Source organism: Helicoverpa armigera, chromosome 8 (assembly GCF_030705265.1).
Source record: "Helicoverpa armigera isolate CAAS_96S chromosome 8, ASM3070526v1, whole genome shotgun sequence".
NCBI classification, from domain to species: Eukaryota; Metazoa; Arthropoda; class Insecta; order Lepidoptera; family Noctuidae; genus Helicoverpa; species Helicoverpa armigera.
In genome coordinates this window covers 7,358,133-7,377,662 of record NC_087127.1, presented here as the reverse complement: position 1 = coordinate 7,377,662, position 19,530 = coordinate 7,358,133, and the positions used below count along the sequence as shown (strand labels likewise).

At 36.7% G+C, this 19,530-nt stretch overlaps 1 protein-coding gene and 1 long non-coding RNA gene across 2 annotated transcripts; one reads left to right on the top strand and one right to left on the bottom strand.

The window, feature by feature from the left end:
- Positions 1-2,370: 2,370 nt before the first annotated feature.
- Positions 2,371-5,979, top strand: LOC135117250 (uncharacterized). The gene is made up of 2 exons (XR_010276737.1): positions 2,371-2,655; positions 3,648-5,979. It is a non-coding gene; the product is annotated as an uncharacterized LOC135117250 (long non-coding RNA).
- Positions 5,980-6,745: 766 nt separating this feature from the next.
- Positions 6,746-10,748, bottom strand: LOC110374779 (sodium channel protein Nach-like). The gene is made up of 9 exons (XM_064035975.1): positions 9,828-10,748; positions 9,539-9,733; positions 9,145-9,432; positions 8,981-9,062; positions 8,803-8,888; positions 8,333-8,532; positions 7,695-7,860; positions 7,343-7,452; positions 6,746-7,041 (listed from the first exon to the last, which is right to left on the bottom strand). The coding sequence occupies exons 1-9, from the start codon at positions 9,938-9,940 to the stop codon at positions 6,746-6,748; spliced, it is 1,536 nt and encodes a 511-aa protein (XP_063892045.1). The 5' UTR covers positions 9,941-10,748.
- Between the last annotated feature and the right edge of the window lie 8,782 nt (positions 10,749-19,530).

The window sequence follows — 19,530 nt, the reverse complement described above, 5'->3', positions numbered from 1 at the left end:
TAAACTTTTCATGACGGACGAAGGTTAGATTTTACGATGGCTGTTTTTCGTAGGTCTACAACAAACTTCATGTTGTGTGTGTGCTTGATACACATAACTAATTTTACCATACAAACACCCTGGTTTATTTGAGTTGAAATTCATTTCAAATAGGGTATTACATGCATTTTTGAAATATATCTTAAATAAATTCTTTAGTCTTAATATATCTCTAAAAAATTAAAAATATTTTTTTTTCTCACGTTATGTACGAATATAAATTAATTGTTTTATCATAATTTCAAATTTCGCGCGTATTTCGCGAAAACGCGGCACACAACGGACGCCATGATTGTTTTTTGGTCATGACGTCATTACGTAAAAAAACAAACTACAGCTGTCAGTAATACATATTTTGATATGTATTGAAAATTTTAATAATGAGTAATTATGCTCCGTATCGTTGGTGTGTTGTTTCTGAATGTGAGAACACTAGTGTAAAAACACCAGACAAATTATGGATTCAAGTACCAGTGGATATAAATATGAGAAACACTTGGTTAAAAGTTGTTGACTACCGTAATGACGTCATTAGCATGGCGGCGACATTTCGTAGTGTTCAAAGACAGATAAAAAAACCTAAAAACTTTAAACTGCAATAAAAAATATATTTATGTACCTTACGAAGTGAAACTAACATTTCCCGATTGCTTTTCCTCTAAACAATCATTGTAATACACTTTTAATTTTTTTCTCATCTAGACTAAAATACCCTATTATGTCTTTACCCATACAAGCCCTGAAGCAGTAGCTGTAATGGTTTTCATATAAAAAATGGTCACTCTATTCTTGTGTAATGTCCTCGAATTTTCTAACGGTCTACTTGATGTGTTTAATGCTTTTCTATTCAAACACTTCCTACTTAACACAAAGTATAGCTAAGTATACTTAGGTTTAATCTCCTATTTCATAAGCAGATATACTGAAGAACGATTTATACCTGTATGAAGCGGTGATTCCAGTTTGTGATGATGCACATACTTAACTAATGTGGCCAGTTTCGAGATGAATGACGGGGCGAGGAAGGGCCAAATGAAACTTCATTGTTCGAGAAACTAGATGAGGTCTCGAAATCTCTCATTTGACACGTAATATGGGAATTTGCAAATGTAAAAGGTTAATCCAATTATGCTATCTGACTCAATGTTCCTCGTTGCAGTACACGGAAGAATTTACTCGCGGCATACAGAAGTCGTGATCGAGTTTCAGACAAACAATTTAATTGAACCTTGTTAAGAGATATGCCTATATACATTTTGTAGTTGCCTGGAAAGTTCCCAGTGATTAGTTAATTAATTGTAGTTGGGAATATTTAATGAGTCACGTTTTCGACATGTGCTTCATTTAAAACAGAGAACTGTCATGTTAATTCAGTCTGATCACGAATAGTTATGTAAAGAAGATCCCTATCTATCGTTTTAAAACTTATCAGCAATGAACGTTAAAACACCTGAGTAATAATTTAGCATTACACTTATAGAAATCTACAATGTAAGCTCTTAATCTCTGTCTCTCTAATCTTTCTTCTAATATATCTACGATTTCAGCCATTGCCAAGATTCGTATTGGTCTGGGCCGGCTTAACAGAGTATTACCTTACAGAAGGATTTTGAATATTTATTGATAAAAGAAGAAGAACAGCTAGAGCCGCTGATAAACAGATCAAGGTTTTCCCGCTTCAGGTATTGCCTTGTTAACCTTCCAGTTTACTTCTTACAATTTAAAAGCTCTGCATTTTCCTTCTATTTGGCGATTTTCCTAAAAAGTGGTAATTTTCTATTGATGAAAGGCTTTTATGTTTATGCAAATGTACCTAATATGGATCATGTCGACATAATTGACAACAGTGGCAGCGTATACAAACAGAGAATAATTTCATTAGTGATGGCACGGCGCGGCGCGGCGTGGTGCGAGCAACAAAAGCCCGCGCATCTTATCTAAACAAGAATGGTCTATTGTTCTCTCCCCGCCACGTCAAACAAAGAATCACAGATTATTTATTAGATACTTATCCAACACTTTTTAATTAAAATCATATTAGCGACGCAAGTGGTTTTGTACCTTCTTTGTTATTATATTTGTTTCAAATCGTTTTTATTCTATTGTAAGTACCTAACTGAAAAATTACGAAATTCTCTAGATACAATCCCGTCCTTATTGAATTTCTAAGTAATTGTCGTAAATATGTACAGGAATACAATTTTCTATTTTCTTTTTCTTTCTCGAACATCGAGTTTGTTGTCGTTAACATTAACAATAGCATCATGTTTAACGAGAAGAATTAATCAACGACTTAATTAAGTGACGTTTCCATTGCAACGTCGACATTTTTGTCATACCTCCTGTCTGGTCGCGCGTCGGGAACAAAATGAGTTGGCGTCAGTACTTTATAAATGCTGGAATCGCAGTTATCCAGACATTCTTGAATCCAAGTCAGCGCCTACTGGACGTGAACTGGGAACAACTTACCCCCAGACTAATAATTTTCTTCTCGAAAAAGTTTGTTTGTTGATTGTGAAAATGAAGTTTCAGTACGTGTGCTTAATTTTTGGTATAATTGTGTGTTCAATTGTAATGTGCGAGGCGTTACCGTTTAGAGCGGGAAATATTGATTATGTGAGTATTTCAATAATAATATTTTTATTGTGTTAAAATAAAATATTTTTTTCTGTGCTTGTGTTTTCTGCACTTAAATCTGAATAAGCATAGTATTATTGTATGGAGTAATATCCATTTAAAATTATTTTTATGCTGCCCATCGCTATAGGTACACAAAGCGATTGAGGTGAAAGTTTTTAGTAGTCTTAAAAACTATCACAAAAGTTTACTAAACACTTATCTGTTCATTGAATTTTCCAAAAAGCCTTATCTGTCGGGATGAAGGTTTGAACTTGTCAAACGTTAACTGTATTTTAAATGTGGGAAAAAATCTTGCGACTAAGCTTCCTTTAAATAATATATATAAGAATAAAATAGATTTTACTAACTATCGCTCCTATATTTTCGAAAAAAATAAAAACTCGTAGCGTGTTTGCTACGAAAGATAGGGGAATGTGTGAATTCGTAGCAACGGCTACGAAAGTTTTCTGTAATGAAATAATTTTCCTAGAGCCATTTTCGTGGTTTTTATAAAGTGTTTTTGAACTTCTTGACTACCTTTAGTCTTCTGGCATTTCTTACGTTTGACAAAAGTAAAGTCATGGAATGAATTTATTTTTCTTTTCAACGTTTGTTTGAAAGCTATCTAGAGCTTATGTGATGCGACGGTTAAGAAACTCGATGCTCGATCTTCAGTTGTTTCTTAATTTTAAAAGGATTTGAAATTGAAATAAAGAAAATTGAAGAAGTAGAAGGGTTGAGGAGCTTAGTTATTGGCGAGCTTATTCAATATCCTAGTACCTACTGGACTGAACCAAACAGATGATTATACCAGTACATAGTTACCTATATACTGGAACCACTAGCACAAGTTAAAGATTAAGTATGATAATGACTGTATTAATTATAAACTGTTGCATCGCGTCACAGTCAAAAAAAATGTTGCGTGACAATATCCTTCACTTTTACAGATTTAGATACAGACAATTAATTTTGAGCTTTTTTTACAGATGGAGGCAATTCGTCGTATGCAGCAGATTCCACAATGGCACTGCATGAGGTACAGGAAATTTCAGTTGCATGGTCACTGCAACCGCTGGCTCCTCATGAGACGTACCTGATACTCTGTGTCTTCGCCCAGGCAATGGAGATCATGAAAACGGTCCTAAGCGTAGAAAGAACCATTTGAATTTCGAATTGTATCTTGTAATCGGAATTAGTCAAGGAGATTTTATTACGATTTAAATAATATTTATTTATTGAATTTAGAATTATATTTTTATCGTTAGTATGTCTTATATAATAAAGGAGATTGGGCAAGAATGTATGAAGTTTGGTCCAAATGTCCACCACGAACGAGACCTATATAATTAAATAGTCCACTGAATTTAGAGTAACTTTTACTAAGAAAGTAAAAAAAAACGCCAAAAAAAAGTTATAGCCTAAAATGTATTCTTAATTTTCGATAGTTTTTGTATGTTATCATTATTATTTTTTATTTTACTTCACTTCCATTTCCACACTTTATCTAAAACTAAGATGAGTAAGACACATTTACATTAAAACAGCCCATATTTTTTTGCCCGATGGATGTACGAATCACTAACCAATTGAGGCGCCAGAAGTGCTTGAGTATACTCAGCGGTTCCTGTATCTAAGAAAGTTCGATGTAACTGGTGGTGCCTTCTCTCTAATAATGAATAATTCTATATTGTCAGAAGTTACAGAAAGTACGAAAATCGAACATAACGAAAAGTAATTGAAAAAATGAAATTGAAGAAATCTATAAAATGTTTTATTTAATTTTGCTATAACTTTTTTTCTGGCATTATATTTTTTTTTACTTTCATAACAAAAAATGTTCTATATTTAACGGGCTATCTAGTCTCGTTCGTGGTGGACGTTTGGACCGGAATCGCCCATTGTCATTTAAGATAGGTACGAGTATATTTTGTAGATTTGGAAATTTTTTTATGTAAAAAAAACTCTCTTGGTTTGTTTTTATTTAGAATTATTGACTGACTTTAGGGACCTTCTTAATTTCTTAGCGTTCTTGCATATTTAAATAAAATATTATGGAAATAAGTTATTTAAACTAGATCTAGGAATTTTACAATTTAAACGAATTCAAAGTGTATTTTGAAATGGAATTCGCAAAAAGATTTGCAATTTAAAAATTTTAATTGATTGTTTCATAATTATATTTTATTTAATGAGATAAAATTAGATGCTTGTTATCTCACCAAAGATTTAATGTGAGAGTAATTTAAATTATCTGTATCTAAAAAATATCATCTGATCTAAAAGTAAGCAAATGCATAGATATATTCGTTTTGTTATCAAATGAGCCATAAATTGTTGTCTGTTCAATCTTTTTTTGAATTGAATCTCTATTCTTCATTTAGTTGCAGATCTAATCATAACTTGTGTATGTTATCAAAATAGCTGTCTTTTGTTACAGCTGAGTTAATTTCATCACACTGTAGCCAAAAATAGTTATAAAATATTCGCACCATTCTATTCTGTGTATGTTACGTCAGAGTTCAAAGTCTAGCTTTACGATCACCGATGACCGTTGCACCATCGATCCACCTGACCCATGTAATCTTAACCTTACTTACGTAAAAAATGTTTCTTTTTTTTTTTATTTTAGTTTTGTTTTTTCAGTAGATAAGTTATTTAGACATGTAGTGTTTATCCCATTGGATCCTAAAGAATATCCTACTTTCACTAGATATGAACAATCGTTAACCTTTCGCATCGTTACAATTAATTGGGAAATAATTATATGGACCAGTCTTACCTTCCTTACTTCCCTAATATTCAAATTCAATTCACCTTTACCCTTTTTTTGCCGGACTCATATTGAACACATTCCATCAATCATCATCCATAGTCCTCTTCAACTACACATTAGTCACAAAAGTGATAAAAATAAATAAATCACAACTATGCGCATTTGTCACGCTTACGAAGTATTTTTCTGTTTTTGCAACTGCCAATTTCGTGGGAAAGTATGTGATTTTTAAGACCTAGTTAAGGCAGTTCCAGAATCATCATACATTACTCATTCGCATCTCGTCATGTTACGTCAGAGATCAAAGTCTAGCTCACGATTAGCAATGACCGTTGCACCATCGTCACACGCAACCGGTGCGATCCCAACCTTACTTGTTTAAGTACTTACTTATATTTGAACTTATCAGTATTAATAATTTTACGGTTATATCACAAATTTTGCAATTTCTAATGTTATTTCATAATTATAATCTTAGCAGAATAAAAACATTCATAGAAATGTAGATTATAATTCTGTTATTACAATAAAGTTATTGGTAGTAATTTTGCGTTTTAATTTAGATCCATTGATTGCGTCATATAAATGGGACAGTAAGAGGCGTCCAAGTTACTCAATAGACATCCTTATAGATGTGTTGGTCTGATATAATTGAACACGAGATGGCTTGTCTGTAGAGAGCAATGGGCTCTTACATCGAGCATAACCGATGTCTTCCTGTAGCGGCTAACTGGGCCACTCCCAGAAAGTGCACACTCGTCTATTCGATCTCTCGGAGACTGGATCATTTCGTAATGAAGTACCTGTGAATCATGTTACTTTATTATGCGGTAACATTTGGGAAGTAAACTGATATGTAACAAGGAAATGCAAGTTTCAGAATGCATTATCTGAGTCAGGTCAAACTTTGAAGGGTAAAATAAAAACAATCACAGTATCATCACGCACTTATATTTTGAGGAATGTGTTTATGAGGTGATTACAAGAAAGTCATCATCATCCTCCGAGCCTTTTTCCCAACTATGTTGGGGTCGGCTACAAGAAAGTGAAAATGTAATTTCACACAGAGATTAATCGTAGTAAGTACCTAAGGACTTAAGTGTTACGTTAAGCATACGTTTGTTACTTAAAGAGAAAGAGAAAAATTTAAAATTATTTTATTTAAAATATCAAGCAGAAGCATTCATTTTTATAATAATGAACATTTTGAAGATTATAATAATTGTTTAAGCATTTAGGTGTCCCGAATCAATAGCTAGCTTTTATAGTCATGACGCCGTACCGTATTGATTGTGGAAAGTTATTAGAACATTACTTTAATTTGATGATTCCAGTATTGTTAATCTTTGGTGACAATGTTGGCACACCACTCGTAACATATGCTTCTTGTAGCAGTTCTGTGTTAACATCGACTGAGGGAATTTCTTCAAGGTTTTCAACTTCATGTGTAATAGGTGTTGTAGAAGGTTTGACAGCTAGGACATTCTCAGTCTTCTTCCTCTCCATCCAGACGTTACTAATGAAACGAACGGTGAAGAAGAAAAATAGTTCGACGAAGCTCAGCAGGCTGGCACCAACAAATAGCCCTGTTGTACCTCCTACTGACACTGAAAAAATTTCCGAACAATATTGATAAAGGTTTTTTTTATGGGAAATCATTAAATGACTCCTCCCGCTGGGGGTTAGCAGCGGTGAGGGAGTGTCAGACTCATACTGACTAAAATCCATCATGTTCCTTCGTAGGCCTTTTATGTATCAGGGCCGCGGTAACTCTTTCGAACAAACAAAGGATTTGAAGCGAGATATTTAAAAATAAGTTCCTAATCTGATTATAAAAGCCAATAAGCAGTTACCGATGGTATGATTTATTTAAAATCCAAAAGCAGTAGTAATAAGAAGGATATTTACCAACTAAATCCAACCGGCTTCGAACAACGTTTCTTTTGAATCTTTCAGTGGGCAAATAAGCGAGTATTATTTCAACGCGTGCCTTCTTTTTATGACCTTTGCCTTTAACCCTGCAATGTTAACAGTCGATTAAATATTATGTACACAGTACCTTTTACCAGGTCCTGGTAAGCTAATAAAAAATAATAATGGCATGACCAAAGGATAATATGAAGACAGCACGCTAGCTTGGTACAATACAATATATATTTATAAATTCATCGTCATTTTCGAAAATATTTCACTAAAATTGGAAGAAAAGTTGATTTTAAGATTATTGTATTTTGCGTTGGAAAAAATATTTGAATCTTACGGTATAGAAACATCCTTAATAACTGTAATTTCAGTTTCATCGCATGAAGGCAGACAGTTGCATGAGAGTCCGGGACGGTTGGCCCACGGTGGCTTCAGTGTAGTCAAGTGACTAGACAGGGTGTTAAGACAAGCCATTCCCGTTAAATTACAACGAGTTTCTTCAGCTGAAATTACAGGAAATTATTACCTCCTAAACAAATAACAATTATTGTTGTTTAGATAAATGGTAAAAATAACAGCCTTAACAGACGAATAAAGGTCATGTGTGTGTTACTTAACTTGAGGTTATTTCCTACTCTTGACGATCTGGTTACACAATAAAGTGCAGTGAACGTTCTTTGTGATACATATAGAGGGCTAACTATGTAGGTATACAATACATATATACAATAAATAAATATGTCTCACTACGTGTACCTATAGTAGTTATACCTTATTGAAGTATGTATAGGCTCTCCCTGAGGATCTTATTTGCGTAAATCCTAAGTTTTAAGTTAGTCAGTATTGAAGACAGGATCCAAACTACAAATTGTCACAGCGCACGTGCGAGTTTTTTAGGGGGCTGGATTGGCCATAGAATTTTTTGGATTTCTCACAATTGCAATGTATTTTTTTAATTCTATGTCGTGAACTCACTGGTGCCGAGTATGAAGTGATCGTTGCACTGGCACGACTCGAGCTGTGCTCTCTTGCGACAGAGGACAGTGCACGCACTGTACGAGTAGTGAGGATACAGGCCATCTTCGTTCTCGTGGTGGAATCGGCATGCGCGCTGCTCCGACGTCGTCTCCGTAATCAGGGGATCGTTTTCTATGTTCCGCACTGATAGTATACGTCTAAAAAAATATAGGATTAGCAATACCCACCCAGTGTTGTGGCGAACGTGAATTTTTGTCTCGACATTCTTCAGAATCACATCACAACTATTCACAACTAGCGGTCTACTTACAGAAACAATTTTGTTAATGTCCATACGAACAAGGCAACAAGAAACATGCAACATCTCCTTTGTTTGTATTAAAAAGTTTTAAAAACCTAACTTCAATGGAATTAGCACGGCAATGTTTTGAGTCCTAAGATCACAATGTAAAGAATTTGGAACTTACCGATAAATATAGCCTGGTTGTAGCTTTAATGTAGAGGAGTGCAGAGTGGTCACAGTTGGCACCTCGTCCTCTCCAAGGGTATACATCTAGTAACATACAATTAAGCGTATTTCTTCATTTAGTACTTTGAAATAAATATGATAAAGGATACCGAACTCTCTCAAAATGTGATACCAACCATTGTCGTCAAATAGGAATCGAATTTAATGACTCCTCGCAGATTTTGCAAATTATTTACCATCGGGTATGGCCGTGGTTTCCTAAAACGAAAAGATATAAGAAAAACTTGAAACTTAATAACACCTGGCAGATTTGTCTAAATAAAGTAAAAAGCTACATTACTTTGTCTGAATGGAATTTAAAATGAAACACGGTCCAATATCAGTTTCTATGGGCTGGAAGTATTCACAGCAAGGAAACTCTTCATCGTTATACGTGCAATTCTTGATAATCTTAGTGCAGTCGCTTCGCACTAGGTTTGCATAGTATGTGTAGTTGGACTGAGGGCACAAGGGGTCAGGGTCCGGGTTTTTGTAGCACGTGCCAACGAGAACGTAGGTTACTCCTCGAAAGTAGACGATCTCCTTCAGCGCGTCTTCTAAGTCCAATAGATGGCCGGGAGGCCAGATCCTGCCAAAAAAACATAACTGAATAATACTTTTATTTGAGATAATTAGAACAAAAACATTTTAAAAACACTAAAAATAAATTTTACGTAAAAATTAAACAAACTTACGTATCCGAAACGTTGAATATTTTTGGATTGTTAGCTATTTCACAAATGGCTACTGTTGGCATTTTTGTTTCCCATTCTGTGTAGGTGGTCTCCAGGCCGAAGCTGATAGGACTCTGGCGGAAGGCATCCCAAGCCGATATGATGAGGAGCGCAGACCCGTACCAGGATAAAATAACAAGCACCAGCCAAAGTAACCTGGTTAAAATATTTAGAATTTCAAATCAACAGTCTATTACAACTGCAGCTTGATCAAGTATTCGTAAAAGATATCGATTGACCCCGATCTTACCTCTCAGTCACATGTTTATTGTCATCCGCAATATAATGTATGCCAGCAAAAGTGCAGTTAGCACAATAATCTTTTATCAACTCTTTACATATTGTTGTTTTTGTTTTAGACATATTGTAAGCAAGAATTACTTCAAATCCTATGCCTAGTGGTATTGACACGGGTGATGGACTTAATATTATGATCGTCAAAAACTAACGCCACTGTTTCATGTTGTGCAAATGCAATGAATTATTAATCAATTAATTATAAAATGTTATAATTGTGCAGCCTTAATCTACTAATGCTTGACTATGAAGGTCATTACTTCCATTATAATAAAACGAATTGTGTAAGTACATAATTGTTTTGTTTATTTCAACAATGTCAGATCGCACTAGAAATTAACAAATTAACACACTCGAATCATCAGCTTCGTTTACACTTTCAATATAACAACTTAAACATACACTCGTACTTAAACATAGTTTATTTACATTACATACATTTAACTTCATTATAAATATAATATTAATTTTTATTTTACAAATACAAATATCGCGGAAGACTTTTAAACAAAAGATGGAGTAAAATAATTATTAATTGCTGCTTGATGACTACGTGTTGCATTTTTAAATCTTAATTTAAAATTATAATTTTTATTATTTCTCTTATTTCATCATTTGCTATTAATAAGTGAAGTTTTAATCGTTGAAAATAAAATAACGCGTAAAAAATTGTGTAAATGCAATTGATTGTAATTGCATTTATTGGCTAAACATGTGACAACTTAATTTATAACATGTCGATATTTACAAAAACATAAGTAGTCACTATTTAACAATACATTAGTTAAATAATACTAACGAATTTTATTGCACTGGCAACATCATTAACACAATGGTGTTTTCATTGACTCTTCATTTTGATACAAGTACTTTAGTTTAATAAACCTACTGTGTCCCTAAGTATTGCAACGTTTCTTGACTGGGGAAGTATGAAGGTTCTGCGAATTCCCGATCATACCATTCTTCGGGAGAAGTAACGGGGATGTGGTTGAATCTATGACTGGATACGGACGGAGGTGGATATGTTTTCCTTGGAATAAGGCCCGCATGAGTCAGAATTTTGTGAATCTCTATCCGCGGCACATCGTGAGCATCTCGTGCGTAAACCTTGAAAATAAGGACAGCGATCAGCGTGGTGTTGCCTTCAACAGATCTTAATGGTCAAGGTGAATAAATCTTATTTTTCAAAAGCCTTTTTGGGAAATTAGCTTTCTTTAGGGCGCAGAAAAGTTAGGGAACAAATATAATGACCACCATAAAATGCTTTGATACCCTTAGTTTTGCAACCAGAAAAATCTACTGAACACCAGAAAAATAAAGTCTAAAAATGTAATAGTACCAGCTATTTTAGTCACGACTTCACTTTAAATTGTATTCGACCACCAAAGGAGATGGCCAAAAAAACACCCAGAGTCGACAGGAACTTCATATGTATGATTCATCATCATCATCATCATCAGCCTATCGCAGTCCACTGCTGGACATAGGCCTCTCCAAGTGCACGCCACTGAGATCTATTTTCGGCTTCTCGCATCCAGCTCCTGCCAGCCGTCTTGCGCAAGTCATCACTCCACCGTGCCTGAGGACGTCCTACACTACGTTTGCCGAGGCGTGGTCTCCACTCTAGAACTCGTTTACCCCAACGGTTATCGGTTCTTCGGCTAATATGGCCAGCCCACTGCCACTTCAGCTTGCTGATTCGGTAGGCTATGTCGATGACCTTGGTTCTCTGACGGATTACCTCATTTCTGATGCGATCCCTCAGAGAAACGCCGAGCATAGCTCTTTCCATAGCCCGCTGAGCGACTTTAAACTTGTGGACCAGCCGTACCGTCAGTGTCCACGTTTCGGCTCCGTAGGTCATGACAGGTAGGACGCACTGATTGAAGACTTTGTCTTTAGGCACTGTGGGATCGACGATGTTAGGACTCGACGTAGCTTCCCAAATGCAGCCCAACCCAACTGAATTCTCCTATTCACCTCGTCCTCAAAGTTGTTTCTACCTAACTGCAATGTCTGCCCGAGGTATACATATTTCCGAACAACTTCGAGAACGGCGCCGTGTATCGCAATCGGTTCCGGTAGAACATGTTCATTGAACATGACCTTGGTTTTGTCCAAGTTCATCCGTAGGCTGATGCGTAGAGAAGATTCAGCCAAGTCGTTCAGCATCTGTTGTAGGTCCTGCAGCGTTTCCGCCATGATGACGATATCGTCAGCAAATCTCAAGTGAGAGATGTGTTCGCCATTGATGTTGATGCCGCGTCCTTTCCAGTTCAGCGTCTTGAACATATCCTCCATTGCATTAGTGAACAGTTTCGGGGAAATAACATCCCCTTGTCTCACTCCTCGATGCAACGGTATGGGCCTTGTTTGCTGATTCTGTACTTGGACGGACATTGTAGCGGCTTCGTAGAGACATCTCATCACTTGGATGTATCGCCAATCTACTTGACAACGCTGCAGGGACTCCAGAACAGACCAGATTTCAACCGAGTCAAAGGCCTTCTCATAGTCCACAAATGCTAGACACAGGGGCTGATTATACTCTTCGGTCTTCTGTATAATCTGCCGCACTGTGTGGATGTGGTCTATGGTGCCGTATCCGCTCCGAAACCCAGCCTGCTCCGGTGGTTGGAATTCGTCGAGTCTTCGCGCAAGTCGGTTCGTGATCACTCTTGAGAACAGCTTATATACGTGGCTTAGGAGGGAAATGGGTCGATAGTTCTTCAACTGGGTTTTGTCTCCCTTTTTGAAGAACAGGACGACAACACTCCTACTCCACGCCTCTGGAGTTCTCCCTTCAAAGAGGACGGCATTAAAAAGCTTCTGGAGCTCCCCCAGTACGGGCTTGCCTCCTGCTTTTAAAAGCTCTGTTGTAATGCCATCCTCGCCAGGGCTTTTCCATTTTGAGCTGTCTCAGAGCGATCTCGATTTCGCCACTGCTGACTTCTGCCAGGTCTTCGGTGAAATGGCGTGTTAATGTGGCTCTAGAATCCTCATTTCCGGGATCAGGTCGAGATGCATGCGATGCGTATAACCGGCCATAGAAATTTTCCACTTCCGAAAGGACTGCCGGCACCGAAGAAACGACTTCTCCACTTGTTGTGGTCAGCTTCGTCAAGTGGCTTCTTCCAAGAGATTGTACGAACACCTTTGACCCCGATTCAGCTCAATTGCTCTTTCAATGTCCAGAGTATTGGAGCACCGGAGGTCGCGTCGTACGTGCTTGTTGATCTCTTGGTTTAGAGCCCGCTGAGCTGACGAAGTGACAGGCGGGTTTTCACGTCGTTTCTTCATAAGCCCTAATGTCTCTTCCGAAAGCTTTGATTTCTTGCCCTTACGCTGCATGTTACAGAATCTCGAACCTTCCTCCCTGAGGATCCGAACCACATATTCGTGGTTCTGGTTAACGTCTGTTGTGGTTTCCACGGCGGCAAATCGGTTCTCCAAATTTGACTGGAACGTTTCAGATCCTGTCATGGTTTGGAGCAGTGTTGGTCGGAGCCTGGCCTTCATCAGACGGAAACGTTCAGCCTTGAAGTTGATATTCAGAGAGCCTCGGACAAGTCGGTGATCACTCCCGGTATTAAACCTATTGATCACGGAGACGTCTCTGAATATGTGCTTCTTGTTCGTCATGATGAAGTCAATCTCATTTTTAGTCATAGTATCGGGGCTTTGCCACGTCCACTTCCTTTGGGGCTGCTTTTTGAAAAAGGAGTTCATCAAAAAGAGCCCCTCGCGTTCTAGGAAGTTGACGAGCATTTGCCCCCTATGATTCCTGCTTCCAAATCCATGGGATCCTACTGCCGATTCGCCGCAAATCTGTGCTCCCACTTTAGCGTTAAAGTCCCCCATGACAACGGTGTAATGGGTCTTTGTAGTGAAGTGGAGGGCCCTTGATATATCATCAAACATATCCTCCACTTCATCGTCTGAATGTGTCGAGGTCGGTGCGTACACTTGCACTACCTTGAGGCTATACCTGTCGGTGAGCTTTATGATAAGGTACGCTACCCTGTTCGACACACTAGACACCTCCACCACGTTATCAGCTAGGGACTTATTAACCAGAAACCCAACGCCACCTTGGGATTGTTGGTCTCCCTCTCGGAAGTACATTAGGTGACCTGATTCGAGGGTTATGGTGTCCTCCCCCTCTCTTCGAACTTCACATAACCCTAATATGTGCCACCTAATCTTCCCAAGTTCCACCTCGAGTTGCGCCAGATGCGAGTCAAGCCGTAGCGTGCGGCCGTTGTACGTCGCCAGAGTCAGTTTAGTTTGGTGGCCTCCCGTAACCCGGAGATTCTTCGCACCCCCTGTCCCGCCGTAACCACGGTCGCCACCGTGACCGGGAATAACGGGACTGCCGGGAACTAGGGGCCGTGGCTTTATGGTTCTGCACATAGAGGAATTTAGCCTACTGCTATCACGCTGGCCAGACGGGTTGATAGAGGGTTTTTTTTCGAGTTTTCCTTCTCTCGCACGGTGTTCGGTGCATTTTTTACTCCATTAGTCGACTTCTACGACACCCACTGGAAGAAGGGGTAGCGACATGTGTATTCTTAAGCCGTCGCTACACGGCTAGATGTATGATTGGATTCAGTATAATTTGTGGATTTTTAAAAGTATTTCAAATCATCTAAAAACCATGGGGTTCTCTTTTTATAACGTTTTTTTGATCAAGATTTTAGTTCACAAAAAAGTTTACTTTTACTGTTTGATGTTCATTAGAAGTTGAATGCAGACTCGTGATTGGACCGTTTTGCACGTTTTGCATTGCTAAGTCATTTGTTATATTTGACAATGTCACATGGCGCGATTTTCAAAGACAATTTCTGAAAAAACGTTTCATAGCCAGTTGTAAAGGTTGCATATAACTGCGAAACCTCTCCAAGTAGGTAAGTTCGGTGCTTAATCGTATCTGGAGTGGTTAAATACAAGACCTTTTAATCACCAGGCCAACTCTGAAACTATGGGGTTATTACTATTGGCTTGTAAAATATTAGTTTACTTTGCTTTTTTATGTTCCTTGATGTTAATAATCTTTAAAATAAACTTAAATTCAACATAACCTATTTTAACGATATTATGAAATAGCGCCTATACCCCATGGATTTCAGGCGGGATTTTTTGGCACCATCAAAGGTCTATCATAAGGAACCTATTGGTACCCATTTCGTTGCTGTCGATTCTGGGTTTTTTTTTTCTATGAAAATTTGGCCATCTCCTTTAGTAAATGATCACCAACTCTTGACGACCAAATTAATGTATTATTTTTGCCTAAATAAGTCACTGTGATTGCCATAAAATGTAGGCTTATTATCAAATAAAGTATTATGATGCCATATTAAGTTATGTGTCCGGCTTGCAATGCATGCGTGAGTGTCAGTATGACGAGTGACAGGGGAAAATGGAAGAAAATGACATATTGCGCCGACCCCAAGTAAAATTGGGAACAGGGCAGGAGAAAGAAGAAGAAGAATGTGTTTCTCAATACACTCCCTCGAAAACACACTCTTATCGCACTGTTTAGAGGCATGCAATAGACAATTTTCCACCCTAGTGCAGGAAAAGGGTCCCCATAATGTTATTACATTTATTGTATCAGGCCGAACTTATTTTTTTGGAGTCAGTTTACTTAAACAGGATAGCAAGATGTAAAAACTTTGATTATCATTTTATATTAAAACGCTGGTATAATTTTGATGATCATTCACTACTTTTGGTGATCATTTACTAGGTACTTTTGGGATAACAATGATTTATTTGGACTCATTTTGCTTAAATAGGATAGCAGAATGTAAAAACTTTGGTTATCATTTTACTTTAAAATGGTGGTTTAATTTTGGTGATCATTTACTATTTTTGGCTTGCGCATGATTTATTTTGGAGTAATTTCACTTAAATGGGATAGCAAAGTGTTAAAACTTTGGTTATCATTTTACATTAAAATGCGAGTTTCATTTTGGTGATCATTTACTATTTTTGTCTGCCATTTGTTACTATTTCTGGTGATCAGTTAAACATAAGCCGAAAAGTTATGGTCATGTATAAATATATTTGTATAAAGCATTCAGTAAAAGGAAAGTGTTATGTACGTGTTCTTACCAGTTTTTCTCCTTTATGTAACAGGCTGGTGAGAGGCAGTACCTGCAGTAGATGCGGGTTGCGTAACGCCGGGCTTCTCAGTAGGGCGGGCAACCGTTCCTCCTCTCTCCTGACTGCCACCACGTCAGGATGTGGAGGCGGCAGACACTTCACCAGCCACGTACACGTTGTCAGCAGGAATACCAGTGACTTCATTTTATTGGTCCCTGCAAAATTGCAACTGACGATATGAACGATCAAAAATTTGCTCCGCCAGAGACACAGATGGGATGAGATCGGAGAAATACCGTGCATACCTATATTTTACGATAAATATATGAACAAAGCTTTTTGATTGACATAGAAAAAATAAGGATAAACTTAAACTTTACCCCGAAGTCTGTCCAAGAAGAATGTATGGATTTTATTTATGAGTTAAAAGGATTGCTTGACTTAAATCAATGAATACCTAACAAATTGTTGTAGGTACTTATTAGGTATGCCGCCTTCTTCTTACCTAACTAAGTACCTATATAAAGACTGTCATTATTTTTTAATGACCTGTTTCTCTATGGTCTTAAAGTGGACCATCTATTCATAACTTTTACAACAGTGTAGGTAGATGACCATTCATTACTAACAAGTTTGTTCAAAGCTTCTAGCCTGCATTTCGTCGGTGACATAATTAGGTCCAAAGGTAAAAAGTTCATTCAGTAGGACAGGTGTATGTATGTAAAGTGAATAGTGATTTTTCGCTATTAGATAATTTGATTTTTAAACAATAAACAGAGATAAATTAAAAATTTATTAGCAAGTATGATGGTGAAATATTTTTAGGTAAGTAAGTACCTATATTCCGTTTATCTATTGTAAGTATAGTCAAACCTACCTGAAAAACTGTGTAAAAGGTCTTTAATTAATCTTACGACTGCTCAAGCTAAGTAGTACTTAGTAGTAGTGGGTATCATTTACACATTTGAACAAACTATATAAACTTGGGATCAATAGGGCGTGCTTCTGCATAATTTTGTACACACATTCCAGTATTTTTCCAAACATGCAACTTTTTGCACTTGACACGAATAAGCCGCTGCTACACGCTCAAGTAAGCGTAAGAGCAATTTACCGAGCGTTAGCAATTACCACGTGGTTCGGACAATATCCCAAGGTCGAAGTATCAAAACATAACATACTTTCAAACCATCCGCGGATTTAACAAACAATCCAATCTAGCGTTGGTCAATGTTCGAGAACTTACGGCATGTAGGTACCTTTTACCTTTGAGAGGCATTGGCGTTATGAGGAACATAAAATAGAATGGTTTATGGATATTCTTGTCAAACCTTATGACTCGCTTCTGTAGGTACAGCTAAGTATTTAATTAACATTCTATTTTCGAGGTACCTACCTTCTGAAGAGAGGTACAGGGATCCTCTAAGTTCATACAAGATAATGTTAAAAAAACAAACTTCTGTCATTTCTTTTACAGACACAAAATATGTGCCTTTATATGCTGTAAGTTAGTGAGTTCTTGTTTTAAAAAAAAAAATACAAAAGACTGATCGACGCTTTGCGTGACCAAAGAGCTGGCTTATTCTTGGGTCAAATAATTTAAGGGCACGTTACCGGATGAGAAGCAAAGGAATACACGTAATTTGTAATAAGTAAACCTATATTTATTTTTATTAAGGTAATAGTTCTAGTGTCTACAATAATTGCTGTGTTTTAATAAACAATTACATATTAGCGTTGTAAGTTGCTAAACTGACAAAAGTTTCTGAGGCACTCTACAAAGCTCTTGAAACTACTTGAAAGCTCAGGCAAAATAAGAGTAGCTAAATTAAATACTAAAGCCCTAAACAGCTCTACTACTGCATCGAAATTTTCATCTACCGGTTTCGATGCTCATGAAAAGTTTTTAATAGGTAAGTACATACATTGAACGGTTGTTTTGGCTAACAACGATTTTTCAAAAAACAGAATTCAAAAATTTCAAAGAATTAAAACAGCCAAAAGCTATTCCCAAAGAGTTGTACAGGTTGCTATATAAATAATCGTCAAAATTAACATTTACACATACCTCGGAAAATCGGGTAGATTTCCTTTGTTAAAAAAACACAACTTTCCAATAGCGTCAGTAATTTTCACAGTAGTATGACGTATTTTCACACTTCACTATAAACCACAATTTAAACTACCTACTATACAAATGATATGTAGTAATGTATAGAATATTTGAAGCTGGTGTCTTCGAGAAAGGCTGACTAACATTTGCTATGAAGAGTAACCAAGAGAATGGTCATCGGCGCCTACGACCCACCTCCACCGGCGCATTGCGCCAAACACCATTTAGATATCATAACATTAACACAACAGTATTCCAAAATATTTTGATGATATGCACTTACTACGTTGCTACACACTAGGCATTGTAAAATGTTTATACTTAGACATAATGGTGATAGTAATGTGACGAAGACAAACTATTTCACGTTTGTATACAGCGACTGGTGAAAAATTTAAACCGGTTACCACTAATTAATCATATTGATACAGAAAGCTCCACTTTCCTTTGTCATAATTACCTATATTATGAAAAGAAACGAATTAACTTTGGCACCTGCAAATTAAAAATACATGTGTCAGTGATAAAGCGTCCATGACATAATGATTTAGTAACGGTATGTTTTCCTGTATTGTATTAATTTATACAAAAGATAATTTGAGCCTTCCTTTTCCTTCGAATTTCATTGCCATTTAAATATTCACACAACGCTCTACTTAATCTTTTAATTATGCCATATCTATCATTGGATCGAAGGCATTTTACTTTTAAAGTCGAAATTAGATCAGACAAATACTTGAAAGTATAAAAACTGAATACTCAGGTAAGTACCTAGATGCAGTTTTTTCATTTTGTAAAATACTCAATTAAAAGCTCGTGATAACAGCTTGTAATTACGCTTTATTATGTAGCATAGTTGTAGAATAACGTGAAAATGACGTGACCCACTAGAATTTATTTTTCAATGATAAGTGTAGGACAGATTAGCATGCAACACGTTATCAAACATATTACCAGAAGCACGAGCTAATTGTTACGTCGAATGCATTATTAAATCGTGTCAATGTTTCAACAGAGCTTAGACATTTCTACGTAGTTGCTTTTACTCAGCATGACATGTTCAGTGTGTGCAAATTTCTCGTTGATAACCGCAATACTGTTGAGATCATTCTCACCCGTGTTTAATTTTATACTATCTACTGTGTTGCAAAATTGTTTCAATATTTTTTACATCTTTCGAATTAAAGCAACTTACGAAAGTCGGCTGATAAGTTTGGTAATTTGATAAGTATAATACTTAGGTAATACATACAAGTCTAGATTATTTCATTATTGTTTCTGAATATCGAATAACTATTTTTTGTAAATGAATGTTTTTTGGAGTGTTGCTTATCCATAGTGTTATATTTATCAGGCTTGCTTACTTTTCAAAGGCTCTTATTAAAGTCCTTAATTGCGAAAGCTGGCTTACTTAACACACATCGTACCTTAATTT

What these genes read in the sequence shown, in the direction of transcription:
- LOC110374779 (XM_064035975.1), bottom strand. Translation starts at nt 9,940, where the DNA reads ATGTCTAAAACAAAAACAACAATATGTAAAGAGTTGATAAAAGATTAT. An exon ending in ATTAAGGATGTTTCTATACC is followed by an intron (nt 7,453 to 7,694) that starts GTAAGATTCAAA and finishes TTAACATTGCAG; the next exon opens with GGTTAAAGGCAAAGGTCATA. An exon ending in AAGCCGGTTGGATTTAGTTG is followed by an intron (nt 7,042 to 7,342) that starts GTAAATATCCTT and finishes AAATTTTTTCAG; the next exon opens with TGTCAGTAGGAGGTACAACA.